Genomic DNA, 21,450 nt, shown 5'->3' with positions numbered 1-21,450 from the left:
GCGATGGGGCTCTTAAGAAAATCACTGATAACAAGAAATGGTTAGGACCAATTCTTCAATATGCTGAGAAGAAATTCTGACCTAGAATTCTATAACCAAACCATCATTCTGTTGTGACAACTGAAAAAAGGCATGCCTAGACATTAAAGGACTCAAGCACAATTTCTTAGGGAACTATCGGAGGTTGTGCTCCACCGAAATTGAAGAGTAAACCAGAAAAGAGGAAGACATGGGATTCAAGAAATAGGTGAATTAACACAGAAGAACAGTGAAGGAAACTCCCAGGAAAAAGAAAGGGACGTCTCAGAGAAATAGGCCTAGAGAGTAACTAGACCAGATGGGGAGCAGGGTGAAAAGGAAACAGGTACAGAAGTCTCCATGTTCAAACAGAATTGATGTGTTTGACCAGACGGAAAACGTATCAGCTGGCATGTGGCAGTGATTCTGGAGATTCTGCACATAAGTACATGGACAGCTAAGCAAATGGGGGGGAGCAGTTAACCCCCGGAAAAATGAAAGGCTGTAACAGAAAAAAGCCATGAGTTGACTCAGCAGTGAGTGGTATTTGCAACCATAAGAATGTATGTATTACTGAATTAACCAAAAACTGTGATATAAGGATGAATGACAGAAGAAGAGGAAAGGAAGGATGACGCACAGGAGTATAATGTCCTGTCCACTCAGCAGTAAGTCAAGGAATAATGAGGAAAATCGACTCATCAGTATTCAAGAGTTGACGGCAGCTACCTTTTGGGAGTGGAACTAGTGGTGGCGCAAGACTGAAAGTACTATTTCACTCGTGCACATGTACAAGATGACTTTAAAAAATATTTTATCTTGGAAAATTAAATTTGCGTATCATTCAAGACTGATCCATCGTAATGCCACACTATTATATAATAAGTGTTACTCCTTGTTATACCAAATTCTTTTCATAAGCATATGTTTTGCACTGAATAATCTTCTATTACATGGATATAAATGACAACTTCTCTTTTGCTTTCAGACATTGAGGCTGAAGGTGACCTTTAAAGACCTTCCCAACATTGGCCCAATCTTACCTAAAACCGCCCATTGCTCAACTGTAAACTCCCTTTGTTTCTGAGCTACTTGAAATGATGCAGCATGATCCAGTTTCACATATGGCATTACTGAAGTCTACCATCAAGGATGATGGTGGGGTGTCAGAGCTTTGTACTGATCAGCAGTCATACCCCCAAAACCTATAAGGCTTATACACCAGATCTTTCTGTGTATTAAGGATGAAATCAAACAAAATCATTCCATTTTCTGACTGGAAGACAGGTCTGTGGAGATGATCAGGGCTTTGACCCACAATGTGCCCCTAATGACTCATCTCCACTCCATCAAATCACTGTCCAAGCAAATTAGATGCATTAACAAACGGAAATCACATTTCTATTCCGCTGAGATTTCTGACAGAAGTCGGGGATAGAAGATGCTGAAGGACTTACTAAATGAGTCTGTAAACATTGTTTAAAAGAAGAAAGGGGGAACTGTGGAGGGCACTGGGTTGTTTAGGAGGAAACAGGGTTCGGGTTCCTGAAGGGGAACCAAGTTAACCCACATAAAAAATTTTTTTCCAAACCTGGTCTCAGTCAGACTGTTTTTATATTGTGTAGTTCACAATTTGTGGGAAAAAATAAGGATTCTTGATAAAATCCATATGTAATTTTCTAATGGATTTTAATCTGATTAAGACCTTTTCAGACAAACTTGTTACATGACCCCTTAGCCCTCTTAACATTTATCTGTAATTTATGAGTGTAAAGATCTTTAACCAGACATCCTTTCCTTTTTTTCAATGATGATTACCTAACCACTTCTTTTTTCTAGAAATATCTTCACCAAGAGAGAAATTTTTGAATTGGTTCATTAGAGATCTTTTTCTTTAAAGCAAGGGTAAGAGAACTTTGGCACTGCTTGTAACTAAACTGTCTGAAAGCTGTTGTTTTTTTAAACACCAAAAAGCATCATGATGAGGAAAGCAAATATTTAAATGTACTAGGAATAAAAATGACTCTGAGCAAAAAGAAACAGCATCTTACCTGAGCCATGGCTTTGATATTGAGTCCTCCTCTGGGCTCCTCTTATGGAAAAAGGCAGAGCTGGGGGAGGCAAAAAGAAGCTATGTAAGATCCTATGCCCCTCATGACTCCCAGAATGATTGTTTCCCCTCTGTGCACTCCACACAAACCCTTGAGGGTTATTAGAAAAATGGGTGAATCTCTCATTATCCCCTTCTCCAGAAACCTTAGACTTTGACTGGACCAGGATTTGTACAACTTGATATGGCTTAGAGAATATAGTTTGTATATATACATATACACACAAAGGCATACTTTTAAAAAATACAAATTGTAGCATATTATATATAATGTTATACACACTGCTATTTTTACTTAATAGATCTTGGACCAGATCCCAACTAGTACATTCAGAGTTATGTAATTCTCTTAGCCACACTGTATTCCATTAAATGGATAAACTTTAATTTATTCAACTGATCTGCTGCCAATAATTCCTAAAAGTTGATCATATGCCTTTTAGTTTGGATATACATTGGTCAAACCAATTTTCAATGATCTTGGGTTGTACAGTCAGGTCCCAAGTCCTGACCAAGAAACATCTTGTTGATGAACCAGATCCTCTAATCTTGCCTCGTTTGAGAAGACTTTTGGGGTTAATGAGTCTTGCCTTAAGAAAACTGAAACCCAGAAAAGTAAAAAAGTAATTTTATGGAAACTTTGGGAAGATATTAAAATTAGTGTAAGAATAGGAAAGAATTCGAAAAGAGTTAAAATAATGTAGAAATAGACTAGACCCCACTGATGCTTTAGAATAGCTTTTGACTGTAAGTGTGATAATAAAATTTGGAACAATTGTGTATATTCTGTGTGCTTCCTAAGATGTTTAAAATGTCCAAAAGAATAAGTTAACTAATAGAAGTCTAAATTGTTTAAGGGGGATAAGTGAATTTGTGATTGATGTTTAAATATTTAAGAAAATTTGTGGGTTTTTTTGTTTACTGGATATAGGAATGTAATAAACTGAGCATCATAAAAGTATAAAGGGTAGTGAGCATTTCTATATACAAAGCTCCTTGATCATTAAATAATTTATCAATAATTTCATGTAAAACTGAACACTCAGAAAGTAACACCATGTTACCAGGTTATCAATTATTTAATGGCTACTTCTACCCCTAGTTAATCACTGCATTCCCCTACAGGTAAACTATTGCAGGAAATGAAAATCAAAGTAATCCACAAATGCCTCTTCCTTAAAACCTGAAAACATTCCTTTATTATAATTAGTATTACTACTTATTAAAGACTTAGTATTCTTTTATCAACATAGCCTACTATGTGCCAGATACTAAAGAATCAACAGTCATCCTCAAAGACTTGAAAAAAATTCCTTCTCCTATACTCCTCACTTTTAAGTCCCCCATTCTGGTCTCTCCTCCTGGCCTTTCGCTGGTTAAAGGGACATCTTCAAATGCTGTACCTTCCAAGCAGAATGGGCAGGAAACATTCTTACTTTCATAGCTCCATACTATGTTTGTCACATTCCCAACCCTCTTCATCTCTGACACTAGATTCTTCATCTCTGACACTAGATGGTATCCTCCCTAGGCTGAAATCTTGCATCTGAGGGATCTGCTCCTCCCTTTTAAAGCCAACAATCTCTGTATGCTTACAACATGACCACAGCTGGGGTGTGGAGCACTGCCAAAATATACCACTATAGAGAAGAGAGTCTTTTAAAGTCTAGTAAGTAATTTAAAACTTGAGAATTTTGTACTCTTCTAAATAATAAATCTACCTTTTTAAATTAAAAAAATGTAATGTTTTAATTTATTTCTGGCATTACCCTGAAAATTTCCTATGTGCCAGGAATTGTATTTGTCTGTTAGTAACAGAGACCTGAAAAGCAGTTTAATTTTTCTTGTATAACGAGGAGGCTAGAAGTAGGCTTTGGCCCCCACAGTTGTTTTAGACACAATATCTATCATACAATTAAAGCTTACTAGACAAGCAAGGAGATAGAAACAGAAAAGAGAAGCAGAACCATAGACAATTCAGATACTGGAGTTGGCAAACACATACTTTAAAATAGCCACAATTAAAATTTTAAAGACAACCAAAGAAAAGATAGGCAAATGGATGGTAAGATGAAGAAAATAAACAGAATTGAAATCAATAAAAAAGAATGAAATAGACAATCTAGTTCAGCAAATTAAGAAATAAAGAAATCATTGCTAATTTTGAGATCAGACAAGCAGGAGACAGGATTACTGAACTCAAAGACAAGCCAACAAAAAAAACTTCCACTTGAAGCGCAGAGAAAAAAATAAGTGAGTGTAAAAGACATATGAACACAGTCAAAAGATCTACCATATATGTATGTGGAGTCTCAGAAGGAAATAAAGGGATCGGAGAGGAATTAATACTTCAATAGATTAATTAACTAAGACTCAACGAGAATTGCAAGAAGCTCAGCAAACCTAAAGAATAATATATAAGAAAGTAAACAAAACAAGCACACAACAAAAGCAAAACCACAATCAAGTATATCAGAGTCAAACAGCTGAAAACCGAAGAGAAAGGAAAAAAATCTTGAAAGTACCCAGAGAAATACAAGATTTACTACCAACAGCACTGATGAAAAAAGGGAGGGATAACGTAAATGAACAAAACCAGGAATGAAAAAGGGAACATCATTACAGACACCACAGACATTAAAAAAATAATAAGACAATACTGACAACTTTATATTCTTAAGTTTGAAAGCTTAGATGAAACAAATTCCTTTAAAGAAAAAAAAAGCCCAAACTGACAAAACAAATAAAAACAACAGAACAGCTGAAGAGTTAAATTGATTCCATAATTTATAACCTTATCAAGAAAATTTCAGGCCTCATAGCTTCACCAGTGAATTCTTCCAAAGTTAAGGAATAACGTTAGTTTTACATGCACTGAAAAACAGAACACAGGGAATTCTTCCCAATTCATTTTATAAGGCTTCTACAAACCTGACACCAGAACTTAACAAAAACATAAAAAAAAAATTATGGACCAATAGTTCTCGTGAACACACATGCAGAAATTCTACATAAAGTATTAACAAATTTAACCCTCTAGGGGAAAAAATGTAATGCATTATGGCCAAGTAGAGTTTATTTCAGGAATAAAAGGCTGGTTCAACATTTGAAAAATCAACATAATAATTTACTATATTAATAATAAATAAAAGAAAAACTATTTGATCCTTTCGTAGACACAGAAAACACATTTATCTAAATTCAGCCCTCATTAATGTAAAATAGTGTAAAAATGTCTTAGCAAATGAGGGAAAATCTCCCGTAACCTGATAAACAGCATCTGCAATAGGTGCTTTTGTAGATGTTAAATAGAAGGACAAATACAAAAAGCAATTGTACTTCTAGTAGCGACTGGAAAGTTTATATACTATTTATAGTTTCAACAACAAATGTCAAATACCAGGTATAAATCTAACAAAAGATGTGCACTGAAAATTATAACAAATTGCAGAGAGAAATTAAAGACCTTAACAAATTTAGATATACACCATGTTTAATAATTGGAAGATTCAATATTGATGTCAGTTCTCCTCAAATTAACATATAAATATACAAACAAAATCCCAGCAAGGATTTTTCTTTTTTGATGAGAATTAACAAGTTGATTCTAACAGCAACAGGAAATTGAAAGGACTTACAATAGCCATGACAGTCTTGAAAAAGAAGAAAAAGATTCGAAGGATTAATACTATAGATTTCAATAGTGATCCTGACAAAAAGACAAGTAAATAAAAAAGAACACAGTTCAGAAAGAGAACTACATATATAATATCACCTGATTTCTGACAAAGGCTTTTAATTAAACAGTGGTGGAACAGCTGGGTATTTGAATGGAAAAAAAAAGTTAACCTTTATCCTTACCTCTCACCATACACAAAAATTGAAATATGGGTCACAGAGTTAAAAGTGAATGTTAAATCTAAAAAGCTTCCCAAAAAACCCAGGAGAGTATCTTCAAGAACCTTGGGAATAAACAAAGATTTCTTTTCAAGATATTAAAAGCCACTAATCATAAAATACAAGGGGTTAAAAAAAAACTGCTAGAAAGATGAGGAAAGATAGAAATAGGCAATCACACACACAAAAAAAGATTCTAAAATGTTCAAGCACAGTCATAATTAATGAAATTAGAGAACACCGAAATACTATGTTCCATATATTAGATTGGTAAAAGCTAAAAAGGATGCATGCCAACACATTCTGCTGGCTAGGCGGTGGGCAGAAAGAGGCACTCATACATTGCAAGTGGAAATGAAAACTGGTACAGCAGCTCTAGAGGAGAATTTAGCAATACCTAACAAAACTGCACACGTGCTTACCTTTGGACCCAGCAATCATACTTCTAGGAATCTATTCTGAAGATACACCTCCAGCAATATAAAAATACATGTATACAAAGTTATTTATTGCAGCACTATTTCTAGTAGTAAATTACTATAAATGACCTAAACACCCATAGTAGGCGAGTGGTTGAATAAACCATGATAAATCCATATAGTGGAATATTATGTAGCCACGAAAAAAAGAATTATTAGTATCTTTTTGAATTCTAGTAGAATAATGTCCAGGATATAACATTAAGTGAAAAAAGAAATGTTCAAAAGAGTTTCTAGAGTGTGCTATCTTTAATGCAAAAAAGAGGTCATTCAAAAGAATACCTGTATTTGCTCCTTTGTGCAAAGGAAATACCAGAAGGATAAAGCAGAAAGTAATGAGGTTGATTAGGTACAGGGAGTGGACAGGAAACTTGTTAATGTTTTCATATTCAAAATATTACGGCATATTACATTCAACCAGAATATGGGGGAACCCAAAGTGTAACACACCAAGTGAAGTGTAGGAAAAATTAGTAACAAAACTACACTGAAGAGGCTGGTGAAGTAACTTTGGAAACAGTTTTCAACTGTATTAAGGTTAGGTTAAAGAAAAACGTTGCACACAAATACTTTACTATAGCCAGTACATTTGTTTTTTACATGAGTATGGGTTAGCAATTCTGCAAACTACTTTACATGCATTATAGGATATGTGCAAAAAAAAAATCATTGATACTAAGAAGCAAGTTTCTCACTGTTGGAGAAAAGAGTTGCAAATAAGGAAGTGGCCAGACCTGAAGGGAGACAATTCTCCATGAGTCTTGAATGTTTCTGAGCTTCTTGTGAGATCAGAGACACTAAGTGCTATAATTCTGGATTATTCCTCCAATATGTTTATATAGAACATCCCTGGAAGACAGAATTAGTCTCTCTCTAGAGCAAAAGGCAGGCATGCTTATGATCCATTATAAAAGATTTAGGTTTCCCCATCGACAGATGACTGGATAAAGAAGATGTATATTTATACAATGGAATACTATTCAGCCATAAAAATGACAACATAACGCCATTTGCAGCAACACGGATGCCCCTGGAGAATGTCATTCTAAGTGAAGTAAGCCAGAAAGAGAAAGAAAAATACCATATGAGATCGCTTATATGTGGAATCTTAAAAAAAAAAAAAAAGAACTTAAATACAAAACAGAAAAAGATTCATAGACATAGAATACAAACTTGTGGTTGCCAAGGGGGTGGGGGGTGGGAAGGGACAGACTGGGAGTTCGAAATTTGTCAGCATATGTAGAGTAGATAAACAAGATTATATTGTATAGCACAGGGAAATATACACAAGATCTTGTGGTAGCTCACAGCAAAAAAGAATGAGACAATGAAAATACGTATGCTCATGTATAACTGAAAAATTGTGCTCTACACTGGAAATTAACACAACATTGTAAAATGACTATAACTCAATAGATTAAAATAAAATAAAATAAAATAAATAAAGTTGAAGGGAATCTCTAGAAACACTTAAAAAAAAAAAAGATTCAGGTTCCCTAAACTCAAGGGAGCACATAAATGTCTGTGTATTTTGCATCATCCTATAGGTGCAAATGAACCAGTGCAAGGAAAATACTGATATTTTGGTTACTGCTATTGCATGGGCAATAAACTGTCTCTCACCTCTGACTTCTCATGTCTTCTGCCAGCATCTGTGAAGCTGCAGCAAGCTAACTTTTAACTTACAGGTAGGACAGAATCTCAGATACTTCACAGATCTTGACAGTGGTATTGAACTGGAATTGAAAGTATGAGTATGAACTGGTGGTTTTTAAATACACACAAATAGATAGATACAGATGTGTGTATATACATTTGTTACTTTCCAGCTCTAGTCCATTGACAGAAACTACAGCAATCACACGTGGCAGCAATGAGCACACCAAGTGCCCAGAGCTTGGTTTATAAATCTATTCTCCAGTAAAAGAAAACAAGGCTCCTTGGAACCACTGATTCCAGGGCTAGAGGAGGGAAAATACAAGCATGGAACATCTTGGTGCCAGAAAGTAAGGCAGCGCTCAAAAAACGATGGCATGTTAAGAGGACACAAAGGTCAACATGAAGGAGTTCTTAATGGCCAAATTGGGGGCAATATGAGCAACAAAACATACAACTATAACAGATTAAAACTCACAGAATAATATAAGTATCTACGAGTTCATAAATAAATAATTGAATAAACATATGAGGAATAAGGAACAGCTCTTCTTTATACTAGAATTTAAATTAATAAATACAGAAGGAATGATGGAAAAGGAAAAACAGCACTAGGCAAACATCACAGTAATAACTGTTACAAACAAGAATTATCAATGGATGTTAAAATTAATAGGCGAGGGGATCAGGGTATATAGCTCAGTGGTAGAGCACATGTTTAGCATGCATGAGGTCCTGGGTTCAATTCCTAGAACCTCCATAAAAGTAAAATAATCGAAGAATAAAGAACAACAAAAATTTTTTTAAATTAATAGGCGAAAGTATAATGAGAAACAGTATTTTTGCAGTCTCAAAGCATCTCCCTACAAGGTACTTATTAATTAAAAAAGGAAAAATAGTAATTTTACAAAAGAGAGCCAAGGTAGACATCACCTTAACCAAATGGTCAAAGTTAACATTACTGATAATGAGATACACTGATGTCATATAAAACCTGATATGACACATTGAGAAGAACACATCATTTGTGATCTTTTTGCCAAAAATACATAATCTAAATTTAACCATGAGGAAACAGCAGACAAATCCAAATTGAAAGACATTCTACAAAATAACTGGCCAGTGCTCTTCAAAAGTGTCAAGATGGTAAAGCATAAAAAGGGCTAAAGAACTATGTCAGATGGGAGGAGACTAATATCAACAAGACAACTAAATCAATGTGGAAATGTACACTGGATTCCGGAACAAAACAGGGCACTGATAAGACAATTAGCAAAATTTAAATAAAGGCCTGTAAATCAGCAAAAGGCTTGTATCAGCATAAATTTCCTGGTTTTCATAATTGTATTGTGGACACCTAAATGAAGAGTTTATGGTAATTATTTACACTAAGTTTACAATATGATAAAAGTTTTTTTTTAATGAAAAAAAATGTTTAAAAGACAAGAGGGCAAAAAGAACAGAACAGACATTTTAAAAAATTGGATATTCAAATGGCCAATAAAGATATCAAAGGTGTTGAACATCATTAAACATCAGGGAAATGCAAATTAAAACTGTGATAAAATTCCATTACATTTCCACCAGAATATTTACAATAGAAAACAATGTGGAGCAACTGAAACTCTCATACATCACTGGAGCAACTGAAACTCTCATACATCACTGGATGGAGTGCAAACTGGTACAACAAAAGATCCTGGTAGTGTCTATTAAACATATGCCTGCCCAATGATCTGGCAATTCCACTCCTAAATATTTACCGAAGAGTATCTACGTGTTCATCACAACCACAGCAGAATGTTCGCTGCGGCAACACAATCTGTAACAGCCTCAAACTGGAAACTACCAAATGCCCCTCAACAGTGTAATCAATTTAAAATTGCAATATATCCCCAAGTGTAGTGAGAACCATGTAAAATTACACTCAAAAACATAGATGAATCTCAGAGACGTAACGTGGAACAAAAGAAGTCAGGCATAAAAGAGCACATGCTATGTAATCCCACTTACATGTGAAATTCAAGAATAGGTAAAATTAATGAATGATTATAGAATTCTGAATACTGATTCTGGGAGAGGAATAACTGGGAAAGGGCATAAGGGAATCTTCCGGGGTGCTGGCTAAGTTCTTCATATTGATCTAGGAAAATGTTTTACAGATGTATCCTTAAGATTTGTGCACTTTATATATGTCATATGTCATTAAAATGTTTTTAAAAAACTATTAAAACGATGTTTTGGTAGGGACGTGGAGCAATGAGATGTTTCAAATGCTGCTGTGCAAGTATAAATCTGGCACTCACTTTGGTAAATATTTTGGCACTACTTTGTAAAGTAGAAGATACATGACCCAGCAATTCTACTGGTAGGTAAACTCATGCATGTGTACTCTTTGTAAAAGAATCTCATGGCAGCAGAGTCCATGAAGTCAAAAAATAGAAATAACTCAAATGTCCATCATTCTGAGAAGAGATGAGTAATAGTGGTATACTTCAAAGGATGGAATACAATGCAGCAAAGAAAAATTACATCTAATACAGACAATATACTATTATTAGATATAATAACACTATTATATCCAATAAGATAACTCTCAAAAACATAGTTATACAAATAAGCAAAATAAAAGATAAAAGCATGGCAGCATCCATATAAAGTTTAAAAACGGTGTAAAACTACAATATAATGCTTAAAGAGGTACACATAAGTGAAAAAACCTCAGACATTTATCCAGTCATACATAGTCACACACAAACAAACAATCATGGAGACATACAACTAGAAGTAACCCACAAATAAAACAGTAGGGTCGCATATCCAGGGCCTCAAAGGGTCACATAAGCACAATCACACATTTACCAAGAGGACATTCAATCACAATTGGCACTGTCATAGGCACTGCACACCTGCACATGATCGCAGTCACAATCACACTAACCACAGACAAAACCACACAGTATCCACAGGTATCCCCACCTGTACTCTGCAACACAGGTCACACCACTCTATGGGGACAAACGCTATCACATACACCGAGTCACAAGCTCCTCACCCGAATATACAATGCCACACGTGACTACACGGTCATCCCTGGGTCGCATCCTTTCACCAGCACAGTCACAGGCTCTGACTGTGCTGCACACGGTTATCGCTGGAACCACACGCTCACTACAGTAACAGCCACACACAACCACACGGTCATGTATCACGTACCACCACACAGATACAACCACACAATTTCAGTCTCACCTCCTCAGCAGTACAAAGCCGAAGCTCCGGCCCTGCCCTCTCCTCGGGTTCCCCACCTCAGGTATTCCGAGCTTCCAAACCCACAGAACCTTCCACAGCACTGTAACAGTTACCGGCGCAAACCTGAGGGTCCCGCCAGCGCGTGACTTGCAGGCCAAATTCACGCGAGAATCGCGCTCTTGCCGAGGAGTCCTCTGGGAAGTGTAGTCAGAGACGTCCTTGTGGCAGGCAAAAATGGCTGCCGGTCGTCTTGATTCCTGTCAGGGCTCACCTGCGGCCCTGAGGAAAGGATTGTTTCCTTTCATCGATCCGCTCACCGGAGGCCTTACGGAGCCAGGCGCAGCCTCGGGCCGTGGCTCCCAAAGAAGGCCACTCCGAAGCGTTTGAAAATGGATTTCCCGGGCGCCCCCTAATAGCCCCTGAAGTTGAACAGGCTCTGAAAGAAAAGGGCTGGTCCGCGAAGGGAGATAATTCGCACCGCCGAGCCTTCTGGGAAAAGTAGTTAGGGAGCAGGAAAAGCGGTGGATGGACCGTTTGAAATTCGCCTGGATTCTTCACAGCCTGCGCCTGGCCACACCCCGGAGACTTCTGGGAGTGTCAGCGCGCCCAAGGAGCGCGCAGGCTTCCGGGGTCGCCGTTTTGGCCTTTGTTCGGCGTGAGTTTGGCTTGGGGTTTCCTCAGTGCAGAGAAGTTGTCAGACCTGAGCGTCTGAGATCTGAAGCTAGTCAGGGAGATCGAAGAGGAGGAGATCTGGAACTTGCAATGGATTTAGAGAGGTTGAAGAAGAGGAATCGCTAAACGTGAAATGGGGAGGGGGTGGCCCAAAGGGAGGCGTTTCCTACGCTGCCAAGAGGGCAGTTGTTATTCTGTGGTGTGTGGTAGTCAGAGCCTGAGAATGAGGGGGCGGTGAGGCAGGCGGTGCAGGAAGGAGTGAGAGCCGGGGTGTGTGTGACTTAGGGTGTTGGGGGTCGTGGAGAGGAGAAACGGTATTCAGAATTTTGTGTGCTGGGGGTGTGTGTGTAATTGATCATTCAAGTAAGTGTCACCGCATTGTTATCTTGGAAAATAATTTCTGAGTCTCAATGTAAAACAGTTAACAGGAAGAATAGATCTTGGAGTTTGGGGTTTTGTTTTAAGATTTGATGGGAGAAAGATTACATAATTGAGCTAATGAATGACTTAAAGCTTGACTTTTATGTAAAACCAGAAGCATCGATTATGGAATAGAAATAAAAACAGCTTTCTTAAAAAAAAAAAGTTGATTTGAAAGAAACTTTTTTTTAATGAGGTGCTTGCTTTTCCTTAGAGCCCAGACACTGAACATATAGCCAGTCAACTTTATGTGTGCTTTTAATATCTTGCCGGAGGAGTGCATATCTAAGGGAGTTGATTTGTGAAGTCCTGGACTAAGAAATGGCTTTAAAGTTTGATGGGTAGTATCGGCCATTGGAAATAGCAGAGAAGTGAATTAGGGAGTGTTATTCCCATTTTCTGATTAAAAACCATGGTTTAGAGAGATCAAGGAATGTGAGTTTTAAGTTCTTCAAGGATCCTAGTCAGATCGACAGATTTACTGGTTTACTCATTTCCTCTGGTTACACGCCAGGCCAGGTAGATTTTGTTAGGTGTAAAAATAATTTGCTTCTAATGGCAAAGATGCTTTCTCCAAGAATTTTACTACAGCTACTTTTAATATAATATAAATAAAAGGAGAAAGTAAGGTAGATGGATATAAAATTCATGTAAATAAACTTACTATGTACAACCAATCTTGGAATAGTATAAAACAGTCAGAATCACCTTAGCAAGAAATAAATAGAACCTATCTAAGAAAAAAATTTAAAACACTACAAGGGACACACAAAAAGAATTAACAAATGAAAAGTTATACCATATTCTTTATTGAAATCTTTAACATCATAAATATGTCATTTTAAGTTAATTTATTAATTTAACATGATCCCACTGAAAATAACATATTTTTCTAAATAAAGGTTATTCTAAAGTTCAAATGGAAAAACAAAGAAGACAGTATATCTGGAAAAAAAGCAGTGTTGAGCAGTTGACGCTAGTCTTACCAGATCACAAAACATAAACGCTAAAACTTCAGAAATTGAAATAATGTGGGATTGTCGTCTTACTGGACAGACAATGAAACAGAATAAAGAATCAAAAAATAGAACCAAATAATTTTAGGGCAGTGGTTATAGTTCAGTGGTAAAGTGCATGAAAATATGCTCAACCTCATTCATATAAAGATAAATGCCATTAAAACTATAGAAATACTGTTTCTTATGGACTTGAAGGGGAAATATTCCCAAAATTCAAAAACTTACATTGTTAGAGGGATTTCACATTGGTACAAACTTTTTGGAAGGCAATTTGGCAGTGTCTTTCAAAATTCAAGTTGCATTTACCCTTTCATTGAGCAGTCCCACTTCTGGAATTTTATCCTACAGGTGTAGGTATGATGATGCGTATCTAAAGTTATTCATGTAGCAGTCTTCACAATGCAAAAATACTGGAAATAGCTGTAAGTAAGCCACTGAACATAGTGCAACACTATGTAATTGGAGAAAAAAATGAGATCACTGTCTATGGTCTGATATGAAAAGCGTTGAAGGTATATTAAGTAAAAAGAATAAGATGTAGAACCTTTGTCATAATATGTTGTTTTTTGTAAAAGGGGGCGCATATTTGTATTTGCACAAAGTTGAAATTTGTGTGAGAAACTGATGGAAGTGATTTCTGTGGTAGACATTGGGGCAATAGAGTGGGCAGGGACAAAGAAGGGAGTAATTATTTCCTTATACTTATTTGGGACATACTCTTTCTACATAAATATTTGTGCATTGTCATCTTTACATGAGAAAGGAGAGGTTATTTTTGGGTTCATCACATTTCTTTTCAGAAGGGTATCACAACTGCATTCTTGACAATTTCCTTGGCTGAAACTTTTCATTTTTTAAATTAAAAAATATTTTATTTATTAATTATTATATTATTTTATTTTAGTTGGGGGGGAGGTAATTAGGTTTATTTATTTATTTTTAGAGGAGGTACTGGGGATTGAACCCAGGACCTCATACATGCTATGCATGTGCTCTACTACTTGAGCTATACCCTCCTCCTTCATTTTTTAAATTCTAATCTTCTGATCACTAAAAGAAATAACAACAACAGCACCAAAAACATTAGTGAATTATTTTTCCTCTGGCCTTTTTAAAATTAATTTGGATTCTGTTATTGACCATCTTCTCTCAATCTTTAAGTTTTTTTTTTTTTTTTTAGCAACTATATCCCACTATGATGGCTTCAGCACCATTTACTGACTCATGCCAACAGATTTGTTTCCATTATAGGCCTGTCTTTTTTGTGTATGTGGTAAGTTATACATAAGATAAAATTTACCATTTTAACCGTTTTGAACTACACAGTTTGGTGGCATTAGTACATTCACATTGTTGTCCAACCATCACCACTGTCCATATCCAGAATTTTTCATCACCCTAAACTGAAACTCTATACTCACTATACAATAAATAGCCATCCTGTGTGCCTTCAGCCTCTAGTAACCACTATACTACTTTCTGTTTCTATGAATTTGACTATTCTAGGTACCTCTCATATAAATAGAACCGCAAAATATTTGTTCTTTGGTGTCTGGCTTTTTTAACTTAGCATGTGATGTTTTCATGGTTCATCCATGTTGTAACCTGTATCAGAATTTCATTCCTTTTGAAGGCTGAATAATATTTCATTGTATATTTATACATTTTGTTTATGCATTTATCTGTTGAGCATGTGGGTTGTTTCCATCTTTTGATTATTGTCAGTAATGCTGCTGTAAACAAGGGTATACAAGTATCTCTTTGAAATCGTGTTTTCAGTTCTTTTGTGTGTATATTGGGTGAATTACAGGATCATATGTTAATTAAATATTTAATTTTTTGAGGAACCACCATATCCTATATCCTGCCAGAGTGATATTGTGACAGTCTCCTTGCTGGGATGGTTGAGAGACCAACTGCTCTTTTACAGTTTTCTTCTTAGCCACATTCCCTGTGTACTTTGTAAAAAATCAACTTTATTGAGGTTCAATTTAAACACAGTGAATTTTACCCATTTTCATTGTTCAAAGAGTTTTGGAAATGATTCTCTAAGAACTCTTTACCTAACCTGAGGGCAGGGAGCTCTCTTCTATGTTTTCTTTAAAAGTTTTATAGTTTTATATTTTCATATTGAGACCTATTATCCATTTTTGAGTTAATTTTTATTCAAGACTTATAGCAAGGTTTGGTTTTTTTGCATAGGGATGTCCAATGTCCAACACCATTTGTTGAAAAGACTATCTTTAGTATATTCAATTGATTTCTGAATATTGAATCAGCTTTGCATTTCTAGGATAAACCTAACTTGCTTGCAATATATACTGTATTGCTAGCTTTGATTTGCTAACTTTTTGTTGAGCAGATTTATATCTATGTTAACAAGGAATATTGATCTGTGTTTTTTTTTCTTTTTTTTGATACTGTCTTTGTCTGGCTTTGGTATCAGAGCAATTCTAGCCTCATAAAGTGAGTTGGAACATTCTCCTTTCTGTTATTTTGGTAGAGATTGTGCAGAATTGACATTATGTATCCTTTAAATACTTTGTAGATTTCAATAGCAAAGCCATCTGGGCTGGAATTTTCTTTTTGGAATTTTTAAATTGTGAATTTAATTTATTTTTAAAATTGAAGTATATTTGATATATAACGTGTAAGTTTAAGATATGCAACATGTTGATTTGATACATTCATATGTTGCAGTATGATTGCTTTTCTAGCATTAACTAGCACCTTCATCATGTCACATAATTATCATTTCTTTTTTGTTGTGAGAATTAAGAGCTAGCATCCTTCTCTTGTTGGTGATCTTAAAAGGAGAAGTTCTCAGTTTTTCAACATTGAATATGGTGTTACCTATGGGTTTTTTATATATAGCTTCATTGTGTTGAAGAAGTTTCATTCTATTCTTTCTTTTTAACATTTTTTATTGATTTATAATCATTTTACAATGTTGTGTCAAATTCCAGTGTAGAGCACAATTTTTCAGTTATACATGAACATATATATATTCATTGTCACATTTTTTTCTCTGTGAGCTACCATAAGATCTTGTATATATTTCCCTGTGCTATACAGTATAACCTTGTTTATCTATTCTACAATTTTGAAATCCCAGTCTATCTCTTCCCACCCCCTGCCCCCTTGGCAAACACAAGTTTGTATTCTATGTCTGTGAGTCTATTTCTGTTTTGTATTTATGCTTTTTTTTTTTTTTTAGATTCCACATATGAGCGATCTCATATGGTATTTTTCTTTCTCTTTCTGGCTTACTTCACTTAGAATGACATTCTCCAGGGACATCCATGTTGCTGCAAATGGCGTTATGTTGTCAGTTTTTATGGCTGAGTAGTATTCCATTGTATACATTCTATTTCTAATTTGTTGAATGTTTTGATTATGAAAGGGTGTTGAATTTTGTTAAATGCTGTGTATTACATTGATGTGTGTTGAACTATCCTTGAATACATTGAATCATTCAGGAATATATTCCACTTAGTCATAGTGTATAATCTTTTTGATATGTTGTTATTTCAGTTTCTCAGTATTTTGTTGAGGAATTTTGTATCAGTATTCCTAAGAACTATTGGTCTGTAGTTTTCCTTTCTTGTAGTGTCTTTGTCTGGCTTTGGTATCAGAGTAATGCTGAACTTTTAGTTGGAAGGTGTACCCTCTTCAAATTTTTGAAGTTTGAGAAGGATGGGCATTAATTTTTCTTCAAGTGTTTGGTAAAATTGCTGAATGAAGCCATCTAGTCTGTGGCTTTTATTTGTTAGGAGATTTTTGATCACGGCTTCAATTTCCTTGCTAGTTATAGGTGTATTTAGATTTTTTATTTCTTCAGGGTTCTAGTTATGTCTTTCTAAGGAATTTATTTTGTAGAGATTTTACATTTGTTGATGTACAGTTATTCACACTATTCTCTTATTATCCTTTTTATACCTGTAAAATATGTAGTAATGTCCCTACTTTCATTTTTTATTTTAGTAACACACATTTGAATCTTTAGTTCAACACACATTTTGAATGTTCTGTTTTTCTTAGTCAGTCTAGTTGAAGGTTGTCCATTTTACTGATTTTTTTCAAATATCTTACTTTTGGTTTCACTGATTTTCTATATTTTCTGTTTTTAAATTTATCTCTGCTCTAATCTTTCCTTTGCTAGATTAGGGCCAATTTGCTCCTTTTTCTGTTCCTTATGGTGCAAACTTAGGTTGTTCTTTGAGTTGTGTTTATAACTTTAAATTTATTTGCTAGCACTGCTTCTGCTGCATCACATATGTTTTGGTATGTTAACTTTTCATTTTTATTTATTTCAAGGTATTAAAAATTCCCTTATGATTTCTTCTTCGACTCCTTGTTTAAGAGTGTGTTGTTTAATTTCTATGTATTTGCAAACTTTCCACTTTTCCTACTGTTACTGATGTCTAGTTTCATTCAATTGTGATTGGAAATCATTGTATTATTTCAATTTTTGTATCAGAGTTATCTGAGTTTGTTTATTGAAAATTTATTGAGACTTGTTTTGTGGCCTAACATTATCTGTGCTTCAGAATGTTCCATATAAACTTCAGAAAAAAATTGTATTCTGCTGTTGCTAGATGCAGCATTCTCTGTTAGATCTAAATGGATTGTTCTGTTTTCAAGTCTTCCATTTCGTTATTGATCTTGTTCCTGTTGTTTCTGTGCATTATTGAAGTGGAATATTGAACTATCCAGCTATTATTGTAGAACTATTTCTCCCTTCAATCCTATCAAAGATTGATTCATATATTTGGGGCTCTGATGTCTGGTGCATAGGGTTATTATTCCTACATTTCTTGGTCAATTTGCCCTTTTATCAATATGTAATTTCATTTTCTCTTATAAAATATTTTTACTTCATGTCATATCTGTCTAATATTAGTATAGCCACTCCAGCTCTCCTTTCGTTACTATTTGCATGGAATTCAATTTATTTCTATCCTTTTACCTTCAACTTCTTTGTGTCTTTAGATCTAAAGTGACTATCTTGCATACAGCATATAGTTCAATTTTTTTTTCCTTTTAATCCATTTTGGCATTCTCTGCCTTTTGACTGAAGAGTTGAATAAATTTACACTTAATATAATTACTGATAAGGAAAAACTGCTGTTTTGCTATTTGTTTTCTGTATGTCTTATGGCATTTTACCCTCATTTTGCCATTACTTCCTTCATTTGTGTGTGTGATTTTTTTTCCTGTAGCGACACATTTTGATTCTCTTCCCATTTCCTTTTGTGTATATTCTTTGGCGATATCTTTATGGTTACCATGGGTATTACATAAAACATTCTAATGTTATAACAATCTAATTTGAATTAATACCAACTTACCTACAGTCACATAACAAAATTTTACTCCTATACAGCTGTGTTGTCCCTTTGTTATTAATGTCAGAATGTTGCCTCTTTATACAGTTGTGTGGCCAATAACATAGATTTGTAACTATTTTTGTCCATTTGTTATAAATTCTGTATAAAATAAAAACTGGAGTTTAAAACTAAAATTACAAAAACAATAGTTTTCCAATTACTTTCCTTTACTGGAGATCTTTATATCTTCAACCTGAAGGTCTCCCTTTAGCATTTATTGTAGGGCAGCTGTAGTGAAAATGAACGTAACCTCTTTTCTGGGAAGCTCTTAGTTTCTCCCTCATTTTTCAACAACAGTTTTTAGTCGTGCCAGATACTGGATTTTCAGTGGGTAGTTTTCTTTTTTCTTTAAAAATTTAAATAATACCATCCTACTACTTTCTGACCTCTAAAGTTTCAGGTGAGAAATTGACTGACAAGCTTATTGAGGATCTGTTGTATACAATGACTTAATATTCTGCTTTCAAGAGTCTCTGTCCTTCACTTTTGAAAACTTGATCACATTGTGTCTCAGTGTAGGTCTCTTTGCATGTCCTTGCTGGAGTTCATTGAGCTTCTTGGTTTCGCAGATTTATCTTTCATCAAAGTTTTGAAGTTTGGGGCCTCTATTCATTCAAATGACCTCTCTGCTCCCCTCTCTTCTCTCTCTCTGTGACTCTCATAATACCTACATTGATCTGCCTGTTGGCGTCTGACAAGCACTTTTTGCACTTTTGTTTGGGTTTCTATCTGCTTCTTATATTAATTTTAATTATTCAATAAAAAATGATATATTAATATATTTAAGTTTGCCGATGTTTTTCTTTTCTCTACTCATATCTGCTGTTGAACCCCACTCATAAATTTTTGCATATCAGTTATTATACACTGTAGCTCCAGGATTTGTTTAGTTCTATTTTATAATTTGATTGTTGATATTCTCATTTTGTTCATATGATTTTCCTGATTTCCTTTAGTTATTTGTCCATATTTTTAATAATCTTTTTGACCATATTTAAGACAGTTATTTTAAAATCTTTGTCTAGTAAGTCCAAGGATAGTTTCTGTCAATTAACTTCAAATAAATCATATTTCCGGTTTCTCTGTGTGCTTTGTTTTGTGTTGCAAATTGGGCACTATTTTAATTCTGGAAATCGGGTACTATTGTAAAGTTTTCATTCTGGAAATCAGATTCTCCCCTTTCCTAAGGCTTCAATATTTTTGATTATTAATGGCTGTGGTAATCCAATACTTTTTCTAAGCTATTTTTGCAGACTGTTTCTTATCATGAATAACTTAGAAGTTTCTTTTTTTTCTTTTTTACATCTGATTTTAACTGTTTTGACAGACATTTTCTTTTATTTTGGGGGAGAGGTAATTAGATTTGTTTGTTTGCTTGTTTGTTTGTTTATATTAATGGAGGTACAGAGGATTGAACCCAGGACCTCATGGGTGCTAAGCATGAGCTCTACCACTGAGCTATACCCTCCCCTGACAGATTTTTCTTAAATGCTATGAGCTGAAACAACCCACCCACCCACTCACACACGCAAGAGAAGAGTCACCTTTGCAGATTGGCTCTGTGTGGGGCAGTCCTTCACCACTTGGCTAGAATTACTCTGAGCCTAAGGATCATCCCAAGGTGAAATCTTGTCTTCTTAGGTCTTTACATAGCACCTTCTCATGTGGATATGTGTATATCTTCCTAAAGCCTACTATACATACATTTGCTTTTGAATGTCCTAATTTCCCAAAGACTTATCCCAGCTTCTCCTCCAGGCCGTAGATGACCATATCCTCACCCATAATCTTTTGCCCCAGTATCTGTGGGTTTATAGTCCACCTTGAAGGTTTTATGAGCAGTGCATGCTCCCTTTCCTGCCTGCATTGTGTAGTGTGAAACAGATGGGTGTCTTGCATCAGTCCTTCTTGTACCCTCCAGATAGGTTAGAACAGGCATACACAATAATTTGCAAACATGGCCTGCCCTTCTCCCTGCAGTTTGAGAGGGGAAGCTGAGTTGCCACTTGTTCAAGACCAAGATCCCTTCTATGTGGGGCAAGAGTGAAAATGCTACAAAACATCACTAACAGTTTGAAGATGGCTTTTTCTTATTTCTACAAACCTTTTTTTCCAGAGGTACTAACAAAGTTGGTTCAGAAAGCTTCTGGGTTGGTTTTTTTTTTTTTTTTTTTTGGTTTGTTTGTTTTTTCAGTTTCTGTGGGGGAGCAATAGCTTGGAGCTTCCTAGTTCAACATTTTGGTGCTGTCCCTTGCAGGAAGTGTATTTTTCACTTATTTCCCATTCTAACAATTCTTATTTTAAAATAAGGAAACTGGGGCTTAGGGAGTTCTACAAATTGCCAAAAATTAGAGCTTTTTAATGGAGTTGAGATTACACTCTCCTAATGGAAAGTGCCTGTTTTACTTACCATATATTTGGAGCTCATAATAAGCATCTGATAAGATGGTTACCCCATATTTAACTGACTGGAGTAGAATTAAGCAGGAAACAGGCAGTCTTAGGTTGGGGTACTGTAACAAAATACCATAGACTGG

General features: G+C 35.3%; 1 protein-coding gene across 2 annotated transcripts in view; it reads right to left on the bottom strand.

The window, feature by feature from the left end:
* LOC102539973 (uncharacterized) overlaps window positions 1-12,450 on the bottom strand; it is a 99,129-nt gene extending 86,679 nt beyond the window's left edge. For both annotated transcript variants that reach the window (XM_072968687.1, XM_031672517.2), the window contains exons 1-2: window positions 11,413-12,450; window positions 2,070-2,129 (exon numbers count right to left, since the gene is read on the bottom strand). In XM_072968687.1, coding sequence (XP_072824788.1) covers window positions 2,070-2,078 — 9 coding nt within the window. In that variant the 5' untranslated portion in view covers window positions 2,079-2,129; window positions 11,413-12,450. The remainder of the gene's footprint in view (window positions 1-2,069; window positions 2,130-11,412) is intronic.
* Window positions 12,451-21,450: the final 9,000 nt, after the last annotated feature.

Source organism: Vicugna pacos, chromosome 9, assembly GCF_048564905.1.
Source record: "Vicugna pacos chromosome 9, VicPac4, whole genome shotgun sequence".
NCBI classification, from domain to species: Eukaryota; Metazoa; Chordata; class Mammalia; order Artiodactyla; family Camelidae; genus Vicugna; species Vicugna pacos.
This window is presented reverse-complemented; position numbering and strand designations above follow the sequence as displayed.